We start from the raw sequence: 24,635 nt of genomic DNA on the forward strand, positions 1-24,635 counted from the left end.
AATAATAAAAAGGGCCAACCAAGTGTGATGACACTCATAGCCCCCATGCTGCGGAGGTAGAGGCTGGAGTACCCTGGGGCTTGCTGGACAGACAGCCTAGCCTGCCTGGCAGGCCCCAGGCCAATGAGAGACTGTCTTACAAAAGGTGTATGGCATCTGAGGAACAACATCTGAGGTTGTTCTCTGGCTAGGACACACACAACACACACACACACACACACACACACAGCCATCACGCGTGTGCATGTGCACATACACATACATACATGCACTCATACCTACATATAAGTACTCCTGCATGAACACACACATACACATAAACACACGCATGTATACATGCACTCATACCTACATAGTACCCCTGCTTGCACACACACATATGCACACATGTAGCCACATATAAGTACACTCATGCTTGTGTACATGAGCATTCATGTACACACACACACACACTCACACGGTAACGGAAACTTTGTGCTTTGTCCTTATGTGGATGATCAGGAAAATATGGGTTAATTAAGGACAGTCCTTCCACACATGCCCCCCACTAGCACTTTGAACTGTTAATAAAATTAAGATCACCAACACCGAATTTGGAGTCTACAACACGTATGAAAAGTGATGAAATATGGGGCCCACTGGCATGATTCCTCAGCCTGGCAGGCACTGGGAAAGGGAAGGATGCGGGGAGAGTTTCAACAGAAGCAGGGACAGTCACTAATTTTGATGGGAAGGCCATTAAAACCTCCCATGACCCCCACCTCATGTCAAAGCACAAAGTGAAATGCATGTAGGTGAAGGGTGCAACTATGGAAGGCAGTTGGGAGCATTGAAAATGAATCAGTCATATCTTACCGCCACCAAGGGTGGCTGGACCAGTGCTAACCCCTGCTGGGTAGACAGTCTTGTAATTGCCCATTCATTAGAATGAACATGTGCCTCATGACCTTTTAAAGAAACTAAGTATGTGTCTTCCTCCCGACCTTCTCCCCAGGAATTATCGGCTGTGGGTACTTCGACCCGTGTAGAAAGTTCAGGCCCGAGATCTGTGACATGATTGGAAATTTGGTGTCAGTCGGCCGAGTGCTGTGGCAGTGGACCAAGGTAACCCGTGCAGCTCATTAAAAACGCCCACCTCAGGTTGGAGAGATGGCTCAGCAGCTAGGAGCCCTTCTTGCCCTGGCAGAGGATCCAGGTCCTGTTCCCAGCACCCACATGGTGACCTGCAACTGTCTGTTGACTCCACACAGAAGATCTGATGCCCCCTTCTGGCCTCCGCAGGCACTACACACACACACACACACACACACGCATGCACGCACATGATACACAGATACACAAGCAGATAAATCACTCGTACACATAAAATAAAAATAAGTACATCTTTACAAAACAAACTGACAAAACTCCCTGGGGTACCTTTTCAGTACGGTACTAAAGCGAGCATTTCCTGAGTTCACGGGGTGAGGAGTTGGTTTCCAATCATCTGACTCTGAGCCTAATCAGTCAGTCAATGTATGATGAGCAAACATGGGAACCCGAATTTGAACCCCGAGCATGTCTGTAATCCCAGCCCTGGGAGGCAGAGGCTGTAAGACTGTAGGAGCCAGGGGTTGGGGATTTAGCTCAGTGGTAGAGCACTTGCCTAGCAAGCACAAGGCCCTGGGTTCGGTCCCCAGCTCCGAAAAAAAAAAAAAAGGAAAAAAATAAAAAAAGACTGTAGGAGCCAAATCTTTGATCTCTAGGCACAATGGGAGACAGCTGGGTTAGAATATCAGGTGGAAAATGATACCTGATATCGACCTCTGGCTTCGGTTTCTACACACACACACATACATGTGCACATGCACCTGGGCACACAGCAAAAACTTCACATGCATAAACCGCACACAGTAAACTAGCTGTATTCGAGTCTAAGTGTGTCAGCATTCCTGCCTGTACGGTTACCAGCCCATGTTCAGTTTTTGCTGTGATAGATTCTCACGTCTACATAGCCATGTGTTTACCTGTATATCGATCTATCTGTTCTCTCCTGCGTCTGCATACACCAGTGAGGCCAACCACCACTAGGTGTGGTTTTCCCACATAGTTCATGTGGCTCCTGGGAATCCACGGGAAAGGGACTTGGTTGCAAGTGGCCAGCAGTGTTAGAACGGGGGCTGGTGTCTGAATCTTGTGCGTTATGCTTGAGTCTATCCTGTTTATGGGTTCTTGGCTTTAAACTGTCTGTGCTGTGACAAAAATATGAACCTGGTTTTGATTTATTTTTTCAGCAGGTCTTGTCTAAAATAGTATATCGATGGGAGCTGGAGAGATGGTTGAGCTCACTGGCTGCTCTTGCAGAGGACCTGGGTTTAGTTCCCAGCACCCACATAGTGGGTCACAGCCTTCCATAACTCCATTCCTGGGGGATCTGATGGCCTCTCCTGGTCTCGCTGAGCACCGTATACCCGTGGCTCGCAGACACCCATGCTAGCCAAACACATTTAAAATAGAAGCGAAGGAAAAATATTAAAATAGGATGTATGAGATAGGATAGCCAAGAACACACTTCTACCCCTGAAATTTTTATCTGAGGATTAAATCGAGATTCTTCACCTTGTGTCCCACCTCCAGGTGAAGATGCTCCCCACGCCTTCTAAGTTTCATTACATCTTCAACCTCCGGGACCTCTCCAGAATCTGGCAGGGGATGTTAACGATTAAAGCTGAAGAGTGCAAAACCATCCCCATTCTCATGGCTCTCTTCAAGCACGAGTGTAACAGAGTGATCGCGGACAGGTGGGCACTGCTGTCCTGGAGTTTACGCGTGCGACCTGAGAGGCTTACACTCCCAGATTAGTTCCTGTGTCGCCTACCCAGATCCATAGGATAAGGATTCTCCTCTCAAACTGTATGCTTGAACACACACACACACACACACACACACACACACACACGTATATTGAGGCCAGAAGTCAACGCCTGGTATCTTCAATTCCTCTCCCCTTTAGTTTTTTGAGGCAAGGTTTCTCAGTGAGTCCATAGGTCACTAATTCTGCTACACTGACCTCCCAAAGAACTCCAGGAATACTCCCGCCTCTGTCTTGCTAGAACCAGGGTAACAAGGTTTATGCTACCACACCCGGCATTTACTAAGGTGCTGGCTACGTAAACCCAGGGCTTCACATTTATGCAGCTGACACTATCCACTGAGCCATCCCCTTGTCCCGTGTGCCACCTTTCAGCAAGGCTTGAAAAATGTTAATGCCGGTTCCCACCTGCCAGTCAACTCTCTGGCAGTCCACCCCACACTTCTGCTACAGCTTATCTTAATGGGCCACCCGAGAGCCCATACCACTCAACGGTAAATTTCAGCCGAGTGCTTCTCCTACACACTGCGGTCTTTGCGCGGCCGAGGTTGTATCTTGCCCCATTAAAGTTCAGTCGTCTGCCTGAGGTCCGGTTCCCTCACCTGTGCCGAGGTCCTAATGCCACCACCAGGCTCGTGAAGTCTAGGGTGGACACTGAAACTGCTAACACAAGGGTAGGAGCTCTTCCAGCATGACAGCCCCTCTTCTGTCTTCCCTCCGTGAGCCGTAAGCCCGACGCAGTGAGGATCATGTGACCGGGGCTCACTTGCCCTTCTCCTCATAGCGGGCACAGCGTCTCCCGTCCTGAGTTGAGGAAGGTGCAGGCTGGGTAGAGAGGCGGCTTTTCTCTTCTGCCTCCTCCTCAGTGCCTTTTCCTCTCAGGTTTATAACTCCGGATGATGAACAGTGGTTCAACACACAGCTCATCCGGGCGGTGGAAGAAAACATCAGCCCGGAGGTCGCAGCGAGTATCAACCCTGAACCGTACTTTGTGGATTTTCTCCGTGACATGCCGGAGCCCACTGGCGATGAACCCGAAGACACTATGTTTGAAGTGCCCAAGATCTACGAATTGGTACTTACTTTCACCTCATAGGGGCTTTTGGAAATTTGTTTTCCCATAGATGAGTGGGGAAGGGGCTCATAGAGCCCCGCGTCAGCTAAGGAACCATTGACAGTTAATGGCTACTGGAAGAGAAAGTCACTTTTATTCCGTGTCCTGAGAGGCCACCTATGATCTAGGAGATGGTCCAATACTCATGCTTAAGCAGGAGCACTGAATCTACTCAATGGGTATTAAATTGAGAGAGCTATAGACAGACAGACAGACAGATGATTGATAAATGGATAGATGGATGGATAGATAGACAGACAGACAAATAGATAGACAGACAGATGGATAGATAGATAGACAAACATAAATACTGTGAAAGCTATATAGAATTCAAATTTCAAAGTTTCTAGCTAAAGTTTTATTGAAACTTAGTCGTGTACACCAGTTTGTATATTGTCTGCAGCTGCTTTGCAAGGACACAGGGAAGTAATTGCAATCGAAATTGTTAGGACCACAAAAACCTAAAATATCTGCTCATTTAACCGTTATAGAAGTTTGGCTAGCTTTTGCCAACCACCCCAAGATAGAAAACGAAACTTTGAAAGCGTTTCGTTCAACATCTGCAGTCCCTCCATAAAACACCAAGGAACCAACGTGATAAAACTTCAGTGAGTTAAAGAGAGACATGTCGTTTCCCCCCATTAATAGATAGATCTGGGGCTGGAGGGATGGCGCAGCAGTTGAAAGGGCTTACTGCCCTTTCAGAGGACCTGGGCTCAGTTCTCAGCACCCACAAGGCAGCAGGCAGTTCCCTATACCTCCAGCACCAGGGTATCTGCCGCCCTGTACTGGCCTCCAGTGGCATCTACACACACAGTGTACATAAAAGTCCATTCAGGAGCACACAGACACAGAAATAAAAAATTAGCGAGAGAGAGAGAGAGAGAGAGAGAGAGAGAGAGAGAGAGAGAGAGAGAGAGAGAGAGAGGCGCGCGCAAATTTCATGAAATATAAAACAAGATTTCAAGTGAATCTGGGGAGGGGAGAAGATCAACATATCTAGAAAGCATAGGTTGAGCAAAAGAGCAGTTGGTGGTAAACCACAGTAGGCAAGACTTTGCTTCAGAGCCACAAGCTCGTAGATTTGGCTGCAGAAGCAGTGCAAAAATCCCGTATGTTTTCAAAAAGCTAAAATGCTAAAGCACTAGCCAAAAGCAAAGAAAAGAGATTTGGTATGTCAACAAAAATTGTGTCTTTGTTTTCCCTTTCCCTTAGGTGCCCTCCTTCGAATTTCTGTGTGAGAAGCTCCAGTTTTACCAGAAGCAGTTCAACGAGATCATCAGAGGGACGTCTCTGGACCTCGTGTTTTTTAAAGATGCCATGACTCACCTCATTAAGGTTCTGTTGACTTGACATTTCTTGGTGTGTGCAAGAGCCGTCCAAACTTAGTTCCCTAGGGGAACTCATTTGAGACCTCCCTTCCCCACCACCCTCTCACCCCACCCCCATCCCCCATCCCCCCCAACTCTGGTAGCCCAGAGAAGAAGAGCGTGGGTGGAGTCGGCGCACTGTTTCTAAAAACAGTGGATTATTGAAACCCCCTTAAATCCACTAACATAGCAGCGTGTGGTTTCCCGGGGCAGGAGGATTTGGAGTCCAGAGGTTTTGGGGTTCTGATTGTGAGCGCCCCCCCATCCTCAGAGGAAGCTAGAATTTCCTGTGAAGAAATGCCCCTTCTCAGAGGTTTGCTTAATTATCATGTGTGCTGGTGTGGGTGCCCATGCCCGCAGAGGCCAGAGGAGGACGTTGGTGTCCTGCTCTACCACATTCTCCACCTCATTTCCTTGAGACGAGCCTGGTTCTCTGGAAGCCAATCATCTCCGATGATCTTCCTGTCGTAATGCCAGGAGTGTGTGATCATCCCTGGCTTTCTACGTGGGTTCTGGAATTTGAATCCAGGACCCTTTGATTGTACAGCAAAGACTTTTTTTTTTTTATTAACTTGAGTGTTTCTTATCTACATTTCGAGTGTTATTCCCTTTCCAAGTTTCCGGGCAAACATCCCCCTAATCCCTCCCCCTCCCCTTCTTTATGGGTGTTCCCTTCCCCATCCTCCCCCCATTGCCACCCTCCCCCCAACAATCCAGTTCACTGGGGGTTCAGTCTTGGCAGGACCCAGGGCTTCCCCTTCCACTGGTGCTCTTACTAGGATATTCATTACTACCTATGAGGTCAGAGTCCAGGGTCAGTCCATGTATAGTCTTTAGGTAGTGGCTTAGTCCCTGGAAGCTGTGTAGCCCTGGCTGTCTTAGAACTTGCTCTGTAGACCAGGCTGGCCTAGAGCTCAGAAATCCTCCTGCCTCTGGCTCACAAGTGCTCCTTGCAATTAAAGGTGAGCACCACCACCTCCAGGCACACCGCATGGACTCTTGGCTGCTGAGGCACACACACACACACACACACACACACACACACACACACACACACACACATACACACACCCGCTGCTGTGGGGTTCTTGCTGCCCAGTGATGAAAAGACAATGTTTTTACAAAGTGTCAGCTTCGAGTTCCAAGTGCAGATTGTGGACAAACTGACTGGAAGGGGAAAAGACAGGTGCACAGATTGATGGGGGAAAAAATAAAAGAGGTAGCGTGACAGAATCTCAGATGGAGGCTTCAGACGTTATCCACTTACGTAATTGTTGAGGAATTCTCCCCAACACTGATGACGTCACGAGGGGACACAGCCAAAGTTGGTGGAATTCTTGTCTCAAGGTTTCCACAGGGTGCACCAACATACTAAACTCCCACCACAACAATGACTTGGGAGGCTCATCTAGATAAAAAAAAAATCCCATAAATAATAAATATATTTCAAAACATGACCTATGCATAACCAAAGTGTCAAGTGTCATCACCCAGTCACCATCTGATATGCTTTTTTTTTTTTTTAATAGTTACTCACATGGACTGGAGAAATAGCTCAGTGGTTAAGATCACTGGCTGCTCCTCCTGAGGATCAGGGTTCAATTCCCAGCACCTACAGAGTATCTCACGCTAACTGGTGACTCCAGTTCTAAGGGGTCTGCTGCCTTCTTCTGGTCTCCATGGGCACTGCATACACGGGATACACAGACACGCATACAGACAAACCATGTGCACACATAAAGCAAAATACATAAACTATTTTAAAACAGCTACTTTGGGTGATAATAATGGATTCAGCAGTCCATTTAGAACAGTGGTTCTCAACCCATGGGGCCCAACCCCTTGGGGAGGGGGTGTCGAACAGCCCTTTCACAGGGGTCACATATCAGCTATCCTGCATTTCATATATTGACATTTTGACTCATAACAGCAGCAGTTAGGAAGTGACGATGAAGTAATTTCACAGTGTATGTGTGTCGGGGGGGGGGTCACCACACCATGAGGGACTGTATTAAAGGGGCACAGTGTTAGGAAGGTGGAGAACCACTGCTCTGGAGTCTTCCTGGTTGGTGACATAATCATGAAAGATGGCTTTTTTTTTTTTTTTTTGCAATGTCTTCAAATGGCTGCAATAAGCCCAGAGTTACCTGTTATCCTTACCACAGAAATCTGTCACAGAGGAGTCACAGCAGTCGAAGGCCAGCTCCCACAGGCTCTTGCTAACAGTGTTCCTTTACTCTTACTAATCACTCCATCTTGATACTTTGTGGGACGAGAGGGTGGAAGCAGTGTGTTCCTTGCCAAGGAGAGTACATTGTAACAGTTCCCAGTCTGCGTGATTCATTGTAACAGACTGCGTGGATAAGACACATTCGTTTTAACCTTGTCTTAAACTCTCTGTTTCCCCATCATCTACCAAGTCTAAAAGAAATTAAGTGGGGCTGGAGAGAGAACTCAAGAGGTTAAGAGCGTGTTCCAGAACACTGGGCTTTGGTTCCCATGACCCACATTGGGTATCTCACATTCTTTGGTTCCCATGACCCACATTGGGTATCTCACATTGGGTTTAGACTCTAGCTTGAAGGGATTGGATGCCCTCTTCTGGATGCCTTGTGTATCTGTTCAGATGTACACACACACACACACACACACACACACACACACACACACACCCCAATAAAATAAATATTAAGGAAAATTAGTAAAAATAAGTAACAACACTTGCACATATATGGAGCAGAAGAGTGAAAGCAGTTTGTTCTTTTCTATGATGCTAATATAGGCAGGCAAAGAAGGACCTGAAAAGGCTGCAAAGACAGCTCAGTTTAAGAGCACTTGCTCCACTCTTGCGGTAGACCCAAGTTCCGCTCCCAGCACCCATTTTGGGTGGTTCATAATCATCTGTAACTCCGAACTCCCGAGGATCCAGCTCCCTATTCTGACCTCCAAGGATACACCCCCCCACACACACATGTCACTCACACACGTCTCTCTCACACACACACATACACAAATTGAAAAGAATAATTTGATTTAAATTAAACAATGTGACACATTCAAACAATAACAACAACAAAACCCCCAAAGGGAGCATTATAAGGAAAGAGTTGGATGTAGTCTGGAAACACGGAGTCAGACTTCAGACCTGTGAGTAAAAGAATACATAGACATTTGCATCCGTTTTTCCAATAAACACTCTTCTTTCGAACACAGATATCTCGGATCATCCGGACGTCCTGTGGGAACGCATTGCTGGTGGGTGTCGGCGGCTCAGGAAAGCAGAGCCTTTCAAGGCTGGCCTCTTTTATTGCTGGGTACCAGATATTTCAGATAACATTAACTAGGTGAGCTGGGATAAAACTTAATGATGCGCTCTCCCACAGTTAAATGTCTATGCCTGAAATCACGACGCTTTGCTGTGTTGCTTTTCCTCAGAATTTTTTTTTTTTGGCAAATTTGTATTATTTATTTTGTGTGTATGTATGCATATAGGTGGGCATGCCAAAGCACTCAGGGGTCTGTTTTCTGCTCCCACCACGGTGGTCCTAAGGGATTGAATTCAGGCCATCAGGCTTGATAGCAGGCACTCTTACCAGTGGGGCCATCTTTCTGACCCTGCCCCCCATTTTAAGTAAACTTTTAAGTATAACGTGTATAAGAGTATTTACACAGATTATAGATGAGCAGTGCATGCACAGGCAAAGACCTGCATGGTGACAATACCAGTCGATGTGGCAATATGGATAGGGGACATTTCTTAAGACCCTGTCACTAGGTGAAGAGCTACAGGCGATCAATCAGTGGCTACTGAAGAGGGAGGTTAGTTTCACCAGGGATGGACCTCCTGATTGGTTATAATGGTCAGCCTGAAACACACTCATGTAAGAATAACACTAGGGTTGGGGATTTAGCTCAGTGGTAGAGCGCTTGCCTAGCAAGCACAAGGCCCTGGGTTCGGTCCCCAGCTCCGAAAAAAAGAAAAAAGAAAAAAAAAAAAAGAATAACACTAAAAGGCAAGTTGTGTGTATGTATGTGTATGTATATGTTATACGTGTATGTATGTGTTTGTATGTGTGTGTATATGTGAATATTATGTGTGTATGTATATGTATGTTATATGTGTGTATATGTGTGTGTATGTGAATGTTATATGTGTATGTGTGTATATGTGTGTGTATGTGAATGTTATATGTGTATGTGTATATGTATATGTCATATGTGTATGTGTGTATATGTGTGCATGTGTAATGTGTGTGTGTGTGTGTGTGTGTGTGTGTGACAGGGGTCAGGTAGAGGAGAAGTGCAGACAATAATGGTATGAGAGACTAAAAATTGAGAGATAGTGAAGGGGGGACGTGGGAGGAGTTAGAGGGAGGACGGGGAGGGAGATGTAGAAATGACGGGAGCACGGTACTCATGTATGAAATCCTCGATAAATAAGCAATTGAACAGCATAAACTATGTTAAATAGAAATTAGTTAAAATATGTTAAAGAGGGATCCATTAAAAGTAAAAAAAAAACAACTTAAAAGTCCGGGGAGGGGGGGGCGGCTTACCATCTTAAAAGACATGCTCCTGGCTTCTCTTGAGACACCTGGAAAAGCTACCATCACAGTCTGCCTCCCAGGGGCTGAGGCTAGGCAACAGCTGCTTCCTCAAACGGGACAGCATTCTTCCCCTCTAGCAGAGACTCCTGCCCCAGCCCATCTTCCCTTGTTGAGATGTATCTGAATAGTGGCCCCAGGAGGTGGCCCTGCCGCTTGCACTGTCATACCCTCTTTATGTGACATCATTCACTGTCTTTTATCATCAGCATACGCATTAGACAGACACCTCAGCAAATGCCTGACTTATTTTTTTACATCGTAGCCATTGCCCACAGCATTCACATGTAACGGGGAAACAAGGTGGAGAGAAAAAGCCCAGAACCTTCCCTTCTCTCATTCCTGAGCCCTCTCGTTACTGCATTTGCATTACTTATGCCTAACTGTGTGATACATCCGTAGGCTCTCTCTTGACATCTATCTACTTAGTGAGCTGTGCACATGGCCTCGTGTGATGTAAGCTGTCACTAATTTTTATGGTAGCTTCCCTACCCCTAAACCAAACTCACCCAGATTTCAGGTTAGTTTTAGATGTTAGATGACCGTCCACTTGGACGATATCTGTTGATCAGGATGGCCGGGTAGGGTTAATGTTCATTTCCCTTGACCATTACAAATTCTGGATCATTTCCATTAAATCCTCCACTCCTCTGCTCTTGAGACGTATATAACATTTGTTTCGAACGGCGACACTCTGTTCTTTATCTCAGCTCCTTGTGTTTTCTGGAAGACACCATTACTCAGTATGTGTTGGAGCCAGTGGAGATGTCGACTCTAATTATCATGGTTTGTTACTATGTCTCCAGGTAAACTGGGACTGTGTTAACTTCTTTTAAATCCATGTGTATATGGGTCATGTGCTCACCACATGTGTGCAGTACCCACAGAGGCCAGGAGAGGGCAGCAGGTACCCTGGAACTGGAGTTACAGGCAGTTGTGAGGCACCCAGTGTAGAAGCTGGGGCCGGAACTTGAGACCTCTGCTAGAGCAGCGAGCACTCTTCCGACCGAGCCATATCTCCAGCTCCATTGAAATGCTTGAAAAATCACTCATGGCTTCCCTCCTAGGTCTTACAACGTGAGCAACCTAATAGACGACCTAAAGAATTTGTACAAAGTTGCCGGCGCGGACGGCAAAGGCATCACCTTCATCTTCACGGACAATGAGATAAAAGACGAGGCATTCCTGGAATACCTTAACAATCTGCTGTCCTCAGGGGAGGTGGGTCAAGGGGAGGGGCCACTCAGTGTCGAAGTGTGTAGTGCAAGTGTGTGTGCATGTGTGCACATGTGTGTGTATGTGTGTGTGCATGTGAGTGTGTTTCTGCCTGTGCGTGCCTGTGTGCATGTATATGTATGTGAATATATGTGTGTGGCTGTATGGGCATGTGTGTGAATTTGCATGTGGAGGTTCTAGGACAGCCATGGCTGTCCTTCCTCTTGCACACCACCCATTCTTTTGTCCGCTTGTTTTGGGCAAGAGATTTCTCACATTCCCCGGGCTCTGGCTACTCTGAGAGCCCCAGGGACCTGCTTGTCTTCATCTGCCCAGTGCTGGGATTGCAAACTCAGGCCCCTGTGCATGGGGTTCTACACAGGCGCAGGGCCTTGGCCGCAGGGCCGCAGCACTTGGACTTCGTCACACCTGGCTTTTGTTATTTTTTGAAATACGAGTTTCAGAGACTGAATTTAGGTCCTCATGCTTGTGAGGCCAGCCCTTTCCCAACTGAGCCGTCCTCCCAGCCTCTAAACCTAAATTTTATTTGTGCAGGAAGAACAGGAAGTTTACAGAAGCAAGACTGTTTTGCATACATTCCTGACTAGAGAAATGAGATTTAAGCACACACCATGTAGTGGGTTATTTCATTTTATTTTTGTATTTGTGTGAAATGAATACTGCCATATATATGTATGCTTGTGTGTATGTATAATATATATATACATACATATATATGTATAATATATCCTGTATATATATATATACATACATACATATATATGTATATGTATATAAATGTTTTATTCCATCTCAAACAGTTCCTGGCCTATCTTTTATCTTAAGCTTGCTCTGTGTCTTGTTTTATTACTCTGCCTATTTACCAGTTGGGAAGGCGGAATAGTTAGATGAATTTTGTTTGCTGAAAGTGGGCGGGTCCTTGCATTGCTGGTTCCCATGGCCACCCACCTTTCTTTGATACTTCATTAGGTCACTAGCACTTGTGTCTGCAGAACAACACTGATATTGTCCTCTGACTTCCACAGACATGTGCACGTACATCAGTGCACATAATGTGCACTCCCCTCACACATGTGAACACACACACGTGCACACATACACACATACATACACACACACAAACACACATAACACACAAGCACACACACACACATATATCACACAGGTAGCCTTTCCTTTCACCAAGGGGCCATACACAACATGGTTTCCATTCAGGAAGAGGTGCTGATATGTCTACACCAAGTTGTTTGTACCATGTTTCTGCTCAGGGAAGTCTGTGTGGGACTTGGAGCCAGAAGATCTTGCTATAGTTGTCCACAACTATCCAAGTTCCAGACTTCCAGAAGAGAAACAGGCCCTTACCATGAGTTGGCAGTACGTGAATCGATCATTTAAGCTCAGGGCTGGGGCCATCTTATTCATTAGCAATGGGGAGATATCCCCAAAGCCAAGCTCCTAGATCCCGACCAATGGGAAGCTCCCAAAACACGCCCTTCTCAAGGTCAAGTCCGCTCCTCTTGACTCTGGCCAGCTGATTGCTCATGTTAGATGGGAGGAGCCCGAGCTAAGCAAACTGTCTGGAGAGTAGAGTTGGGAAGACCAGCCAATCTGTGTAGAGGGGACCATTCTAAGAGGAACAGCTTCCTTATCTGGGGGACACTGAATGGCTCTTGATTATCGTGCTCAATGAAAGAGTCCAACTCTTTTTTTTTTTTTGGTTCTTTTTTTTTCGGAGCTGGGGACCGAACCCAGGGCCTTGCGCTTCCTAGGTAAGCGCTCTACCACTGAGCTAAATCCCCAGCCCCAAGAGTCCAACTCTTGATAGTGTCTGGCAAACTGGAATGTGATAGAGGAGCAGGTGGTGGTGGTGGTGGTGGTGGTGGTGGTGGTGGTGGTGGTGGTGGTGTGTGTGTGTGTGTGTGTGTGTGTGTGTGTGTGTGTTGAGAGAGAGACAGACAGACAGACAAAGAGACAGAACAGGAGAGACAGAGAGACAGAGGCAGAGAGACAGAGACAGAAAGAACAGAAAAGAGAGAGACAGAGAAAGAACAGAAGAGAGAGAAAGAGAGGGGGGAAGGAGAGAGAGGGAGGGAGAGAGGCAGGCAGGCAGACATATAGACAGACAGAGGGGGAGGGAAGAAGGTAACCAGACTTACAGGAGCACAGCAGTGAACTGGCAGTGGGAAATGACTTAAAACATACACCATGTTCTCCCTTTCTTGAATGCTCCTCAAAGATCTCCAATTTATTTGCCCGAGACGAGTTGGATGAAATCACCCAAGGCCTGATATCGGTGATGAAGAGGGAGCTGCCTCGACACCCTCCCACCTTTGACAACTTGTATGAATACTTCATCAGCAGGTCCAGGAGGAATCTGCATGTTGTTCTCTGCTTTTCCCCAGTGAGTCTCCCTTCCTTGTGTGGCAGAATCATGCACCTAATAGGTGACCTTCTCGGATGACATACATTGACCAGAAACAAACCTGTATTTCAAGAGACTGAAATGATTCTTTCTTAGCACAATGATCCCTTGGACCCAAATCATATCACCAGTGTGACTATTTAAGAATATATGAATTATTCGAGGTTGCTGCATAGTTTACCAGTTCATGAATCACCATGAAGACTTTGGTATTACAATCTTGCCCATCTATACTTATAATACGGACATAACATCTTCTCGATGGGTTTTCGACTTTGACTTTCTCTAGCTCACTGTGCTAGCCAATCTTGCAGACTTTTGCCCCGTGTGGCTACTTAAATATTAATTAGTTGAAATATGTACAAATAAAAAAATCCAGTTTCTAGGTCTTGCTAACCTCATTTCCAGTGTTCACCAGCCATGTGTAGCCAGTGGCTACCGTGCTGGGAAGCACTGCAGGAAAACACACACATGTAGGATATTTCCATCCCAGTGTCTGTGTAGCCCCTTTCCCAATCCTCTTGCCAAGGTTTCTCATTGTGAGCTTGTCACTTTCCTCTTAACAGGCTATTCCTAGACCTGAACCCAATACGGCAGCCATTTTCCCCAGGACTGGAACCCAATATGGCAGCCATTTCCCCCAGGACAGGAATCCAATATGGCAGCCATTTCCCCCAGGACAGGAATCCAATGTGGCAGCCATTTTCCCTAGGACTGGAACCCAATATGGCAGCCATTTTCCCTAGGACTGGAATCCAATATGGCAGCCATTTCCCCCAGGACAGGAATCCAATATGGCAGCCATTTTCCCTAGGACTGGAACCCAATATGGCAGCCATTTTCCCTAGGACTGGAATCCAATATGGCAGCCATTTCCCAGGACACTAAACACTGCCACAGCTCCGAGAAGGTGGTTTCTTTTCCTTTTCCTTTTTAAAAAGTTTGCAGCATCTCACTGCTGGCCCAGGTAGTGGATACATCCCTCCCTCCAGCTGACCATACTGCCTCCGTGTTCCTCATGTCTTCTGACCTTGCTCTCCACAGGTTGGTGAGAAGTTCCGGGCACGGTCCCTCAAGTTTCCTGGCTTGATTTCAGGCTGCACCATGGACTGGTTCAGTCGCTGGCCCAAGGAGGCTCTGATCGCCGTGGCCTCATACTTCCTTTCAGATTATAACATTGTCTGCTCCATGGAGATTAAGAGGCACGTTGTGGAAGCCATGGGGCTCTTTCATGACATGGTTTCTGAGAGCTGCGAGAATTATTTCCAAAGGTACGCGAGCTTGGTAGCTGTGAGAATTCTTTCCGAGGGGAAGTAAGATTCCATAAGGTTGATGGCTGCTGGAACTAGAACCACAAAGTTCTCTCCGAAGGAGAATTAAACGTAATGACCAGTAAGCGACTCTTTGCATAGACTGATCGTGCCGGGCCAGGCACATCCCATTTTTCTTGCATTGATTTTCTAGTGATTAAACAATGAAAAGATGCCAGATAAATGAGATTTAAAAATTAACTAGGGGCCATGCTTTTAAATACCTCTTTAACCCTCCAGGACTCTGAGTAACAGACGGTTAATGAATCACTGTTTCATTTGCTTAATTTTGTTTTGAGAATGACCTAAATAATTCCTTATGAACGGTTTAAAACGAGCCTCTTGTCCCAATGCATTATTTATCTTGATTAAGGAAGGGCACTGTTTTTAAGTTTCTTTATTGCCGTATGGCGAGGGAACATTTAGATTTGGCATTTGCATAGCCGAGCCTTATCAAAGCTTTTTTGGCAATTAATTATGAAACAGGACTTTAATTGGGTACAGGAGAACCACTCAGGAAGAACAATCATGATGTGTGCTCGTTGTGAGCAAGCTGCCCACAGTGATCTAAAACAAAACAAAACAAAACAAAACTGTAGGGTTTTCTTGCCCCACAATGCATAGGAGCTGAGGAGCAAGACTGGCAGGTGGGACTAAAGCAGAGTCTGCTGGGGCCTCCAGAGTAGAGAGCTCCCTGCTGGGGCCTCCAGAATAGAGAGCTCCCTGCTGGGGCCTCCAGAAAAGAGAGCTCCCTGCTGGGGCCTCCAGAATAGAGAGCTCCCTGCTTAGGGTGAGTGGATAGGATTCCTGAGGTGCAGAACCTTCCTGAAAAGCTATGCTTGTTTTTCTGGGATGAGTCTGGGTGATGCCAGGAGTTTCTTACATGTGAAATTACCTTTTGTTTAGTTCTGCGCTCATGATGAGGACTGAAGCATAAAGCCCACAGTGAGTTGAACCGTGACTCCAATGTGGCTGTTTGGAGCTCAGGGCCAATTCAGCTAGACAGGGGAGAGACTGGTCTTGTGCCGAGCGGCAAATAACAGCCAAGTGGAAATAAATTATGGAGCCCATTGGCGTAAGCCTGCTGTCCCTCCTTTCTGTCCAGAAACTTGTGGTTGACAGGGCATGCTCATGTTTGCTAATCTATTTGATCTACGCAAACCCTGATGGAGCGATAGGCACCCTCCCCTCAGCTTTCCCTATGTGGAAACACTCGAGGCCAGAACAACAGACAGATGTGTCCTGTGTTTTCCCAAGGCCTTCTGGGATTCCAGGGACCACCCCTGGCTTTCACAGTGGAAGCAATGTAAGGGGCACTTCACGGAAAGATACCAGAGTGACCGAGGAGACTGTTTGTATTCCATTTTCAGATACCGCCGAAGAGCCCACGTGACTCCCAAATCCTATCTCTCATTTATAAATGGTTATAAAAACATCTACACTGAAAAGGTGAAATATATCAACGAACAAGCGGAACGGATGAATATCGGTAAGAGAGGCGGCCAGTTTGTCTCTTTTAGAGTCTGTTTGATGGCGGTCCCAGTGCTTTATTGAATGGGTATCACCGTGCTTGAAAATCAAACACTGCTGTTTTTTTAATTATAAAATATGTACATGTAAGGGGCTGGGGATTTAGCTCAGTGGTAGAGCGCTTACCTAGGAAGCGCAAGGCCCTGGGTTCGGTCCCCAGCTCCGAAAAAAAAGAAAAAAGAAAAAAAATATGTATATGTGTATGTTGACTGTGTGAGCATGTGACTGTGTGAGCATGTGACTGAGCATGTGACTGCATGCAAGCATGAGGCTGGGTGTGAGCATGTGTCGTGTGTGTGCGTGTGAGTGCGTGTGAGTGCAGGTACATGTGTAGGTCAGAAGAGGACGTTGAATCCCTTGGAGCTGGAGTTATAGGAAGTTCGAGGTGCCCCGCATGGGTATTGGGAATAAACTTTAGGTTCTCTGCTCAACACTACAGGCTCTTAACCTACTGTTAGGCAGGAACCTCTGCTCACCCACTCCTGCACGAACTGGGAAACCGAATTTGCCTTCCTTTCCCCAACCCTGCCTGAAAAACTCTGACAAAGAAATGGCTCCAAGAGCCTTGTTCCCCATCCTTGGCAGCAGTGGCAACCTCCTCCCTGATGCTGCTAGCCACCCAAGTGCCTGGCTAAGCGCTCAGTTCTTGACCATACTTGGGCACAAGCCCAGCTTTGGCTGACATGTCATTACTTTTCGCCTATAGTCTATAGTCCCCACCCTATCCTGGGTGTGAGACTTTCTCAGCCCTGTTCTTTGGGACCAATGAACCCATCCAGGAGCAGTGCCTAACAAACTTGCCTTTATCGTCTTTTAATCTGGCTTAATCTGGCCTATATCTGTGTCACTGAAGGGGAGAAAAAGTCTACCACCTGTAAGACATCTTTCCAGCTCCTACTTACTTATTTATTTTTGGCACTTACTTTGAGGCCAGTGTCTCCTATAGTCTACACTGACCTCTAACTCAGTATATATAGTCCAGGATGACCTAGCACTCCTGAGTGTTTGTCTAATAATAACTCATTTAATTATTAAAAGTAGGTCATGTTAACAAATGCCCCTTGATCTGGTTAAAAAAAAAAAAACAACGACTGGGCAGTTGCAAACAAAGGGTCCCTTTCTTTCCCCCAAACCCTGGGGTTCACTGTGTCAGACATGAATCAGCCTTCCAAATGCCACTTGCTGACCAGGAGAAGCCGTCTTGTGGAAGAAGCAAAACCAGAATGAAGTAAAACTGGGGCTTGGAGAGATGGCTCAGTGGGTAAGGTGTGTGTTGCCTAAGCAGGAGAACCCAGGTTCAGGTCCCCAGCAACCGTGCGAAAAGCTGGGCGTGCTAAGAATCCTGATTTGGCCTTGTCCTAAAGACAGGTGTATTTCTGTCCATGCTGTATCTGGTACGGATGACGCCATACACGGGCCTTCCTCATAGGTAGTGTATACACACCTGATGCCCGTAATCAGCAAGGGCGTGTCTGTGTGCGTTTGTAAAGGTCTCGACAAGCTGATGGAGGCGAGCGAATCTGTCGCTAAACTCTCCCAGGACCTGGCGGTGAAGGAGAAGGAACTGGCTGTGGCTTCCGTGAAAGCAGATGAAGTGAGTTGGCACCCACACCCATCCCAACCAATAAGAAACACCTCCCACCATTTTGAAAGCATTTTCACACTGTTATGTAATTCTCGAATAATTAAAAATTACTTAAAGGAACCATTATTTCAAAACTGTATTAAAAAATAAATGGGACATGAGCCTGCAGACTAGGTGTGGTAAGACCGTTAGGCTGTCCTATTTAACTTACACAGAGACATGTCTAGACAAGGACATCCTCCGCCTGGTCTTAGAATATTCTTTTGTCTCCATCTACCTAAGTTCTTACTGTTACTTAGCTGCTTGAGTACTTTCTCGTTAACTGTGAGTTATATTAAGTCTTGTCTTTAAAGTCTTTTCACATTCTTATTTTCTAGGGGACCCAAAGATTGATTATCTATCTATCTATCTCTTGGTTTTTAGAGATAGGGTTTCAGTGCTGGCAGCCCTGAGTTTACTCTGTAGACCATACTGGCTTTGAACTTGGAGATCCTCCTGCCTCTGCCTCCTGAGTACTGGGATTAAAGTTGCCCAGTGAGTTGTTTTAATTAACTAGACATTCACAGGCCGGAAGCACCATTTTTGTGAAAGCTTAAATTTGTTCGTATATACTCTAAACCCGAGGACAGCTTGTAAGATGGGATACTGCAGGATACTACTGAGAAACTATTCCAAAGATTTATTTTTTAATTATGTGTATATATGTGTGTATGTGTCCACATGCACGCAGTGCCCATGGAGGCCAGAAGAGGGCGTCTGATCTCTTAGGGCTGGGGTTACAGGTGCCTGTGAGCCACCTGGTGTGGGTGCGTGGGAACGGGATTCACGTCCTTTGGAAGAGGAGTCAGCGCTCCTAACTGTTCTCCAGCTTTCTCAAAGTAACTTGTAACACACATTACAATATAGGTGACTTAGATGGACATTTTGTACTCTACTAAATAATTATCTCACAGACCCAAACCCATACGTTTCGCTCTAAAGGGTTTGGCTTACTCTCCTAATTTACCAGGTCCTGGCAGAGGTCACAGTGAGTGCCCAGGCTTCAGCCAAAGTGAAAAACGAAGTCCAGGAGGTAAAAGATAAAGCTCAGAAAATTGTGGATGAAATCGACAGCGAGAAGGTGAAAGCGGAGTCTAAGCTGGAGGCCGCCAAACCTGCGCTGGAAGAAGCAGAAGCAGCCCTGAATGTGAGCCTGCTCTCTTGCGCATGCTCTGTTGTCTCTCTGTGCCTCTGTCTCTCAATCTCTCTAGCTCTCTGTCTGTTTCTGTCTCTGTCTCTGTCTTTCTCCCCATCCCGCACCCCCAAATCCTCCCTGGTGCCAGTTTTAATTATGTGGAATTAACCCAGGACCTTTGAAATCAGGAAGCAAAGCTGCGCCCTCAATCCTGTTTCTAACGCAGTTTGGAGACAGATGTTTGTTCAGTTTCCTCAGCCACAGGGTTTTAGTGAGCTCGCTCCTTGTCACCTCTTTCTTTCCCAAACCAGCCCTCCTCAAGAACCGGAAACAGAGTCTGCAGACAGTAGCCTAACCTAGGGATGTCCAGTCCTTTGACACTGAGATACAACGTTGTCAGCTCCAGATACATTGGGCTGCACTCAAAGCTATTCTGGGACACATGTGGCTGGAACCCTCAGGTTGGGAATGCCTCGAGAGGGCGTGGTCCTACAATGTTGCCCAGGCTGGCCTCCCTCCATCCTTCTGCCTCAGCCTACCAAGCAACTTAAACAGCACAATGCACAGAACAGGGCACCGGCTCTGGAGGTGGGAGATGGGCCTTTCCTTCTCGTGATCATCACGTTTACTCACATAATCTGCATGCAGTCAATGCACTTAATTTTCTGTTTCCATAGATATCATAACAATCCCTCATAGATTATAGAGGTTTCTATGTCACCATTTGTTGGGCACATTGACAGGGTTCTGTCTGCCTGTCTATTTCTTTTTTTTTTTTTCTATTCTTTTTTTTGGAGCTGGGGACCGAACCCAGGGCCTTGCGCTTGCTAGGCAAGCGCTCTACCACTGAGCCAAATCCCCAACCCCGCCTGTCTATTTCTTATCTAGTATCTATCTGTCTATTATCTCTAGCCATCATCTATCTCTATGTACATATGTATGTATTATGTATCTATTGTATTTATACATATATGTATTATGTATGCATTATATATGTATCTATATATACATATGTATGTATTATGTATCTATTATATTTATAATACATATGTATGTATTGTGTATGTATTATATATACATTATGTATGTATTATGTATGTATGTATCTATCTTTATATATATATATGATGTATTTTATATTTATAATACATATGTATATATTGTGTATTATGTATGCATTATGTAGGTATGTATCTTTATATGTACATATGTATGCACGATGAATGTTATATTTATAATACATATGTATGTATTGTGTATATATGAATTATGTATATATTATGTATTTATTATGTATGTATCTATACTATATATTATACATATGTATGCATGATGTATGTTATTTATAATGCATATTTATGTATTGTATATGTATTATGTGTACATTATGTATGTATGTATCTATCTTTATATGTACATATGTATGTATGATGTATCTGCTATATTTATAATACATATGTATGTAATATGTATGCATGTATTATGTATGTATTATGTATGCATGCATATATGTTTGTATGTATGTATGTATGTATGTATGTATGTATGTATGAATCTATCTATCTATCTCTGAGATTCTGTTGCTGACAAACATCCTGACTCCACTCCTCTCCATGTCTTGACCTTTGCCCTTTCTCTTCTGTTCCTACACACAGTATGACTCTCCCATACAGCAGCACCTGTGGGGTTCTGGAAGAATCATGGCCTCTTACCTTTGCACATACCTAAAAGGGCTGCTGTATCTCTCCTTACCAGGATTGCGTTTCCTAACCTCCACTGCCTGGCCACAGCCATGCGTAGAATCTGGGCCCAGTCCTCACCCCTCTAGAAGTTTTCTGTTCTGAGCTTTCTCTGTCCTCCCATCACCGCAAGCTTCTGTCCTGACAGGACTCTTACTTTAGAGTAGCTGCATTTTCTCTGCTCCCTGGGGAGACTATGAAGGCAAGGCTGTTTGTATTTGCTTTGTTTTTTATATAGGAGAGTGCCTTTAGCTGTTAAATAAATGAATCGATGTATAGTAACTACTTAGTTCCATGCCCAGGATGCACCCTCACCCCCACATTCCCTTTATGGGTCTTGTGATGACCTGTGAGAGAACCAGATGAATCTCGAGACATTTTATTGATCTGTGTTCTCCTTGTCTTCCTGAGCTTGCGCGTCAGGTATATTGGTTCATTTTCTATCGCTGCGACAGAGCACCATGACCAATGCCAGGTACAAAAGGGAGAGTTTAACTGGATTTCCAGCTCCAGACGGTTAGAGTTTATGCTGGAGGAGCAGAGGCATTGTGGGAGGCAGCTGGAGCAGCAGCTGAGATCTCACACACCAGGCCAGAAAACAGGAAGCAGAGAGCACTCTGGGAATGGTGTGAGTCTTTTGTAACCTCAAAGCCCACCCCCAGGAACACACCTCCTCCTACAAGACCACACCTCCAAATCCTTCCCAAACAGTTTAAGCCAACTGGAGGCCAAACATTCAAACATATGAGCCCTCATCAGCTCCTAAGCATATTTTCATAAGCCGTACACTGTAACAGTTTCTCTTGTTTCTATGGAATTTCTCCCACAGCCAGAGACAAGGGGTGTGTGTGTGTGTGTGTGTGTGTGTGTGTGTGTGTGTGTGTGTGTGTTGTATGCATGTCTTGGTCAGAATTTATATTCTTGCACAAAGCACCATAACCAAGAAGCAAATTGGGGAGGAAAGGGTTTATTCAGCTCACAGTTCCCCATTGCTGTTCATCACCAAAAGAAGTCAGGACTGGAACTCACACAGGGCAGGAAGCAGGAGCTGATGCAGAGGCCATGGAGAGATGTCACTTATTTTCTTGCTTTCTTACAGAACCCAGGACCACCAGCCCAGGGATGGTACCACCCACAATGGGCTGGGCCCTCCCCACTTGATCACTAATTGAGAAAATGCCTTATAGCTGGATCTCATGAAGGCATTTCCTCAAGGGAGGCTTTTTCTTTGTGATAACTCCAGCTTATGTCAAGTTGACACACAGAATCAGCCAGTACAATGCACACGTACATATTTGTGCATACATACATATGCATGCACATGTATGTGCAGATCATGTGTGTATGTATGTATGGAGACCAGAATTTGACATCAAGTGTCATACTCTGTCACTTTCTTATCTGTTTTTGAGACAGGGTCTCTCAGTGACCCGAGCACTGATTGAGTTATATTAGCTGGCCAACAGGCCGCTGGGATCCTCCTGTCTTTGTCACCCATGCTAGGACTATAGGTACAGGCTACCACACTTGACTTTAATGTGGGTCCTTAGGATTAAGACTCAGGGCCTCGTGCTTGGCATAGAAATCACTTCACCAGTGGAGCCATCTCCCCTATCCTTGTCCCCTCTCTTAATATTTGTTCACAGCTTTGACGACACAAGCTGTCTGAATGTTACAGTCTTGGGCAGTGGGACATGTGTGACGGTGACATTTTAAGTCAGTCAATTGAAGGGACAATGGAACAAGCATGAAGTCAAATACACAGAAATTGGACCCTAACCATGAAAGGGCCATTATGCAGAAACCATAGGATTTGATTCCCCTGAGGAGAACTGGAGGATGAAATACGCTTTGATTGTGTCCTGCTTTAATTATCTAAGGCTACTAGGTGTCCATACATCAATCTACTAATACCACTCAGGAAAAAATGGTTTTCTATTGATTCCTATTTGCACCTACAGACCATCAAACCAAATGACATTGCCACAGTCAGGAAGCTGGCCAAACCACCACATCTGATCATGAGAATCATGGACTGTGTGCTGTTGCTATTCCAAAAGAAAATCGACCCCGTCACTATGGACCCGGAAAAGCCTTGCTGCAAACCATCCTGGGGGGAGTCACTAAAGGTAAGGAAAAAAAATCTTTAAGTCTGGGGAGGCTCATCAGGTATCTTAGGACACGAAGAATCAGCCAGAGTAGCGGTCGGACAATAACCAACCACCCTTTATTCAAGAGGTTACCTTAAACTTCGTGTTATATTCGGGTTTCCCCCATCACCGCCACCCAGTCCCTGATGTAATGAATTTATTAGAAGGAGAGGTTTATTTTGGCTCATTGTTTTGTTTTCCGGCCATGGTCAATCGGTAGCAGGCAGGCACAGCCCTGGAGCAGCAGCCGAGAGCTCCCATCTTGCGACATGGCCACAAGACAGAGACTAATCGGGAGTGACATGCGCTTCTGAAACCTCAAAGGCCTCCTCTTCCCCCAACACACCCCTTCCAACAAGGCCACACCTCCTAATCCTTTCCAAACAGTTCCACCAACCAGGGACCGGGTACTCAAATACAGGAACCCGTAGGGGCCATTTTCATTCAAACTACCAGGGTTAATAAGTCTATGTCAGCGAAGGAAGGCAGGGTTCCTCTCCTCCCAGACCTGAGAGATTCCCATGCTGTCTTCTAGCTGATGAGTGCCACAGGGTTCCTGTTTAGCCTGCAGCAGTTCCCCAAGGACACAATCAACGAAGAGACCGTAGAGCTGCTGCAGCCATATTTTAACATGGACGACTACACTTATGAAAGCGCCAAGAAAGTCTGTGGCAACGTGGCCGGGCTGCTGTCCTGGACACTTGCCATGGCAATATTTTATGGGATCAACAGGGAAGTCCTGCCCCTGAAGGTAAGTTTCCCTCCTCCCCATACCTCAGTGCTTAGTAAAGTCAGTCCTAAGGGCAACAGAAGCCTGGTCTCTGTGTGGGATTCCTGACAGTGGGAGCAGGGGTGGCCTCTGATTCTGTTGCCTGACTTTGGGACGTTTTCCCTCTACTGGGCTGCTTAGTCTAAAACAAGGAGACATGTATGTAGTAGTCTTACTGAAATTTGATATGCCAAGACTGGTCGATATCCACGGGAGGCCTCCTCTTTTCTGAAGAGAAAGGGATGAGGGAGGGGAGTGAAGGTTGGGGCAGGGAGGACTGGGAGGAGAGGAGGGAGGGGAAACTGCAGTCGGGATGTGAAGTAAATTAATTAATTAATTAATTAATTAGCTAAAATAATTAATATTCACCCCATGTGGTAGGAGAGAATAAAGACTATGCTTACTCTTAAACAAAAAAGAATTACCATTAGCAGACTGTAATTTAGAGTAACATGGGCAAATGTTTCTGTAACCACGTTTTAATTCTAGTATTTATTCATTTATTTTTGTAACGTACAGCCCAGGATGGCCTGTCACTAGCTCTGTAGACCACGCTGGCCTGGTGCTCACAGGGATCTGCCTGTCCCTGCTTCCTACCCGGATTCATCCCACAGGGGCTAAAGTCGTACACCAACCACTCTGCCTGTTTTCCACTCTTGTGGCCTTAGAAAGTTTTTCTCCGTTTTCTTTTTTTTATATCTGGTGCACGCTTCTTGGCGATGAAGACAGCCAAAACTAGCTTGTTCACATCAACAGGAAATTAATCCCCCCACCCCGAATA

The 24,635-nt window shown here is 45.8% G+C and overlaps 1 protein-coding gene across 1 annotated transcript in view; it reads left to right on the top strand.

Annotated features, from left to right (window-relative positions):
* Dnah8 (dynein, axonemal, heavy chain 8) overlaps positions 1–24,635 on the top strand; it is a 256,161-nt gene that overhangs the window by 131,183 nt on the left and 100,343 nt on the right. Inside the window, 13 exon segments of the mRNA NM_001427092.1 lie at positions 995–1,104; positions 2,617–2,780; positions 3,734–3,926; positions 5,181–5,303; positions 8,549–8,679; positions 11,007–11,160; positions 13,412–13,576; positions 14,642–14,868; positions 16,278–16,396; positions 17,928–18,031; positions 19,032–19,208; positions 22,897–23,064; positions 23,621–23,836. Coding sequence (NP_001414021.1) covers positions 995–1,104; positions 2,617–2,780; positions 3,734–3,926; positions 5,181–5,303; positions 8,549–8,679; positions 11,007–11,160; positions 13,412–13,576; positions 14,642–14,868; positions 16,278–16,396; positions 17,928–18,031; positions 19,032–19,208; positions 22,897–23,064; positions 23,621–23,836 — 2,051 coding nt within the window.

Source organism: Rattus norvegicus, chromosome 20 (genome assembly GCF_021556685.1).
Source record: "Rattus norvegicus strain SHRSP/BbbUtx chromosome 20, alternate assembly SHRSP_T2T, whole genome shotgun sequence".
NCBI classification, from domain to species: domain Eukaryota; kingdom Metazoa; phylum Chordata; class Mammalia; order Rodentia; family Muridae; genus Rattus; species Rattus norvegicus.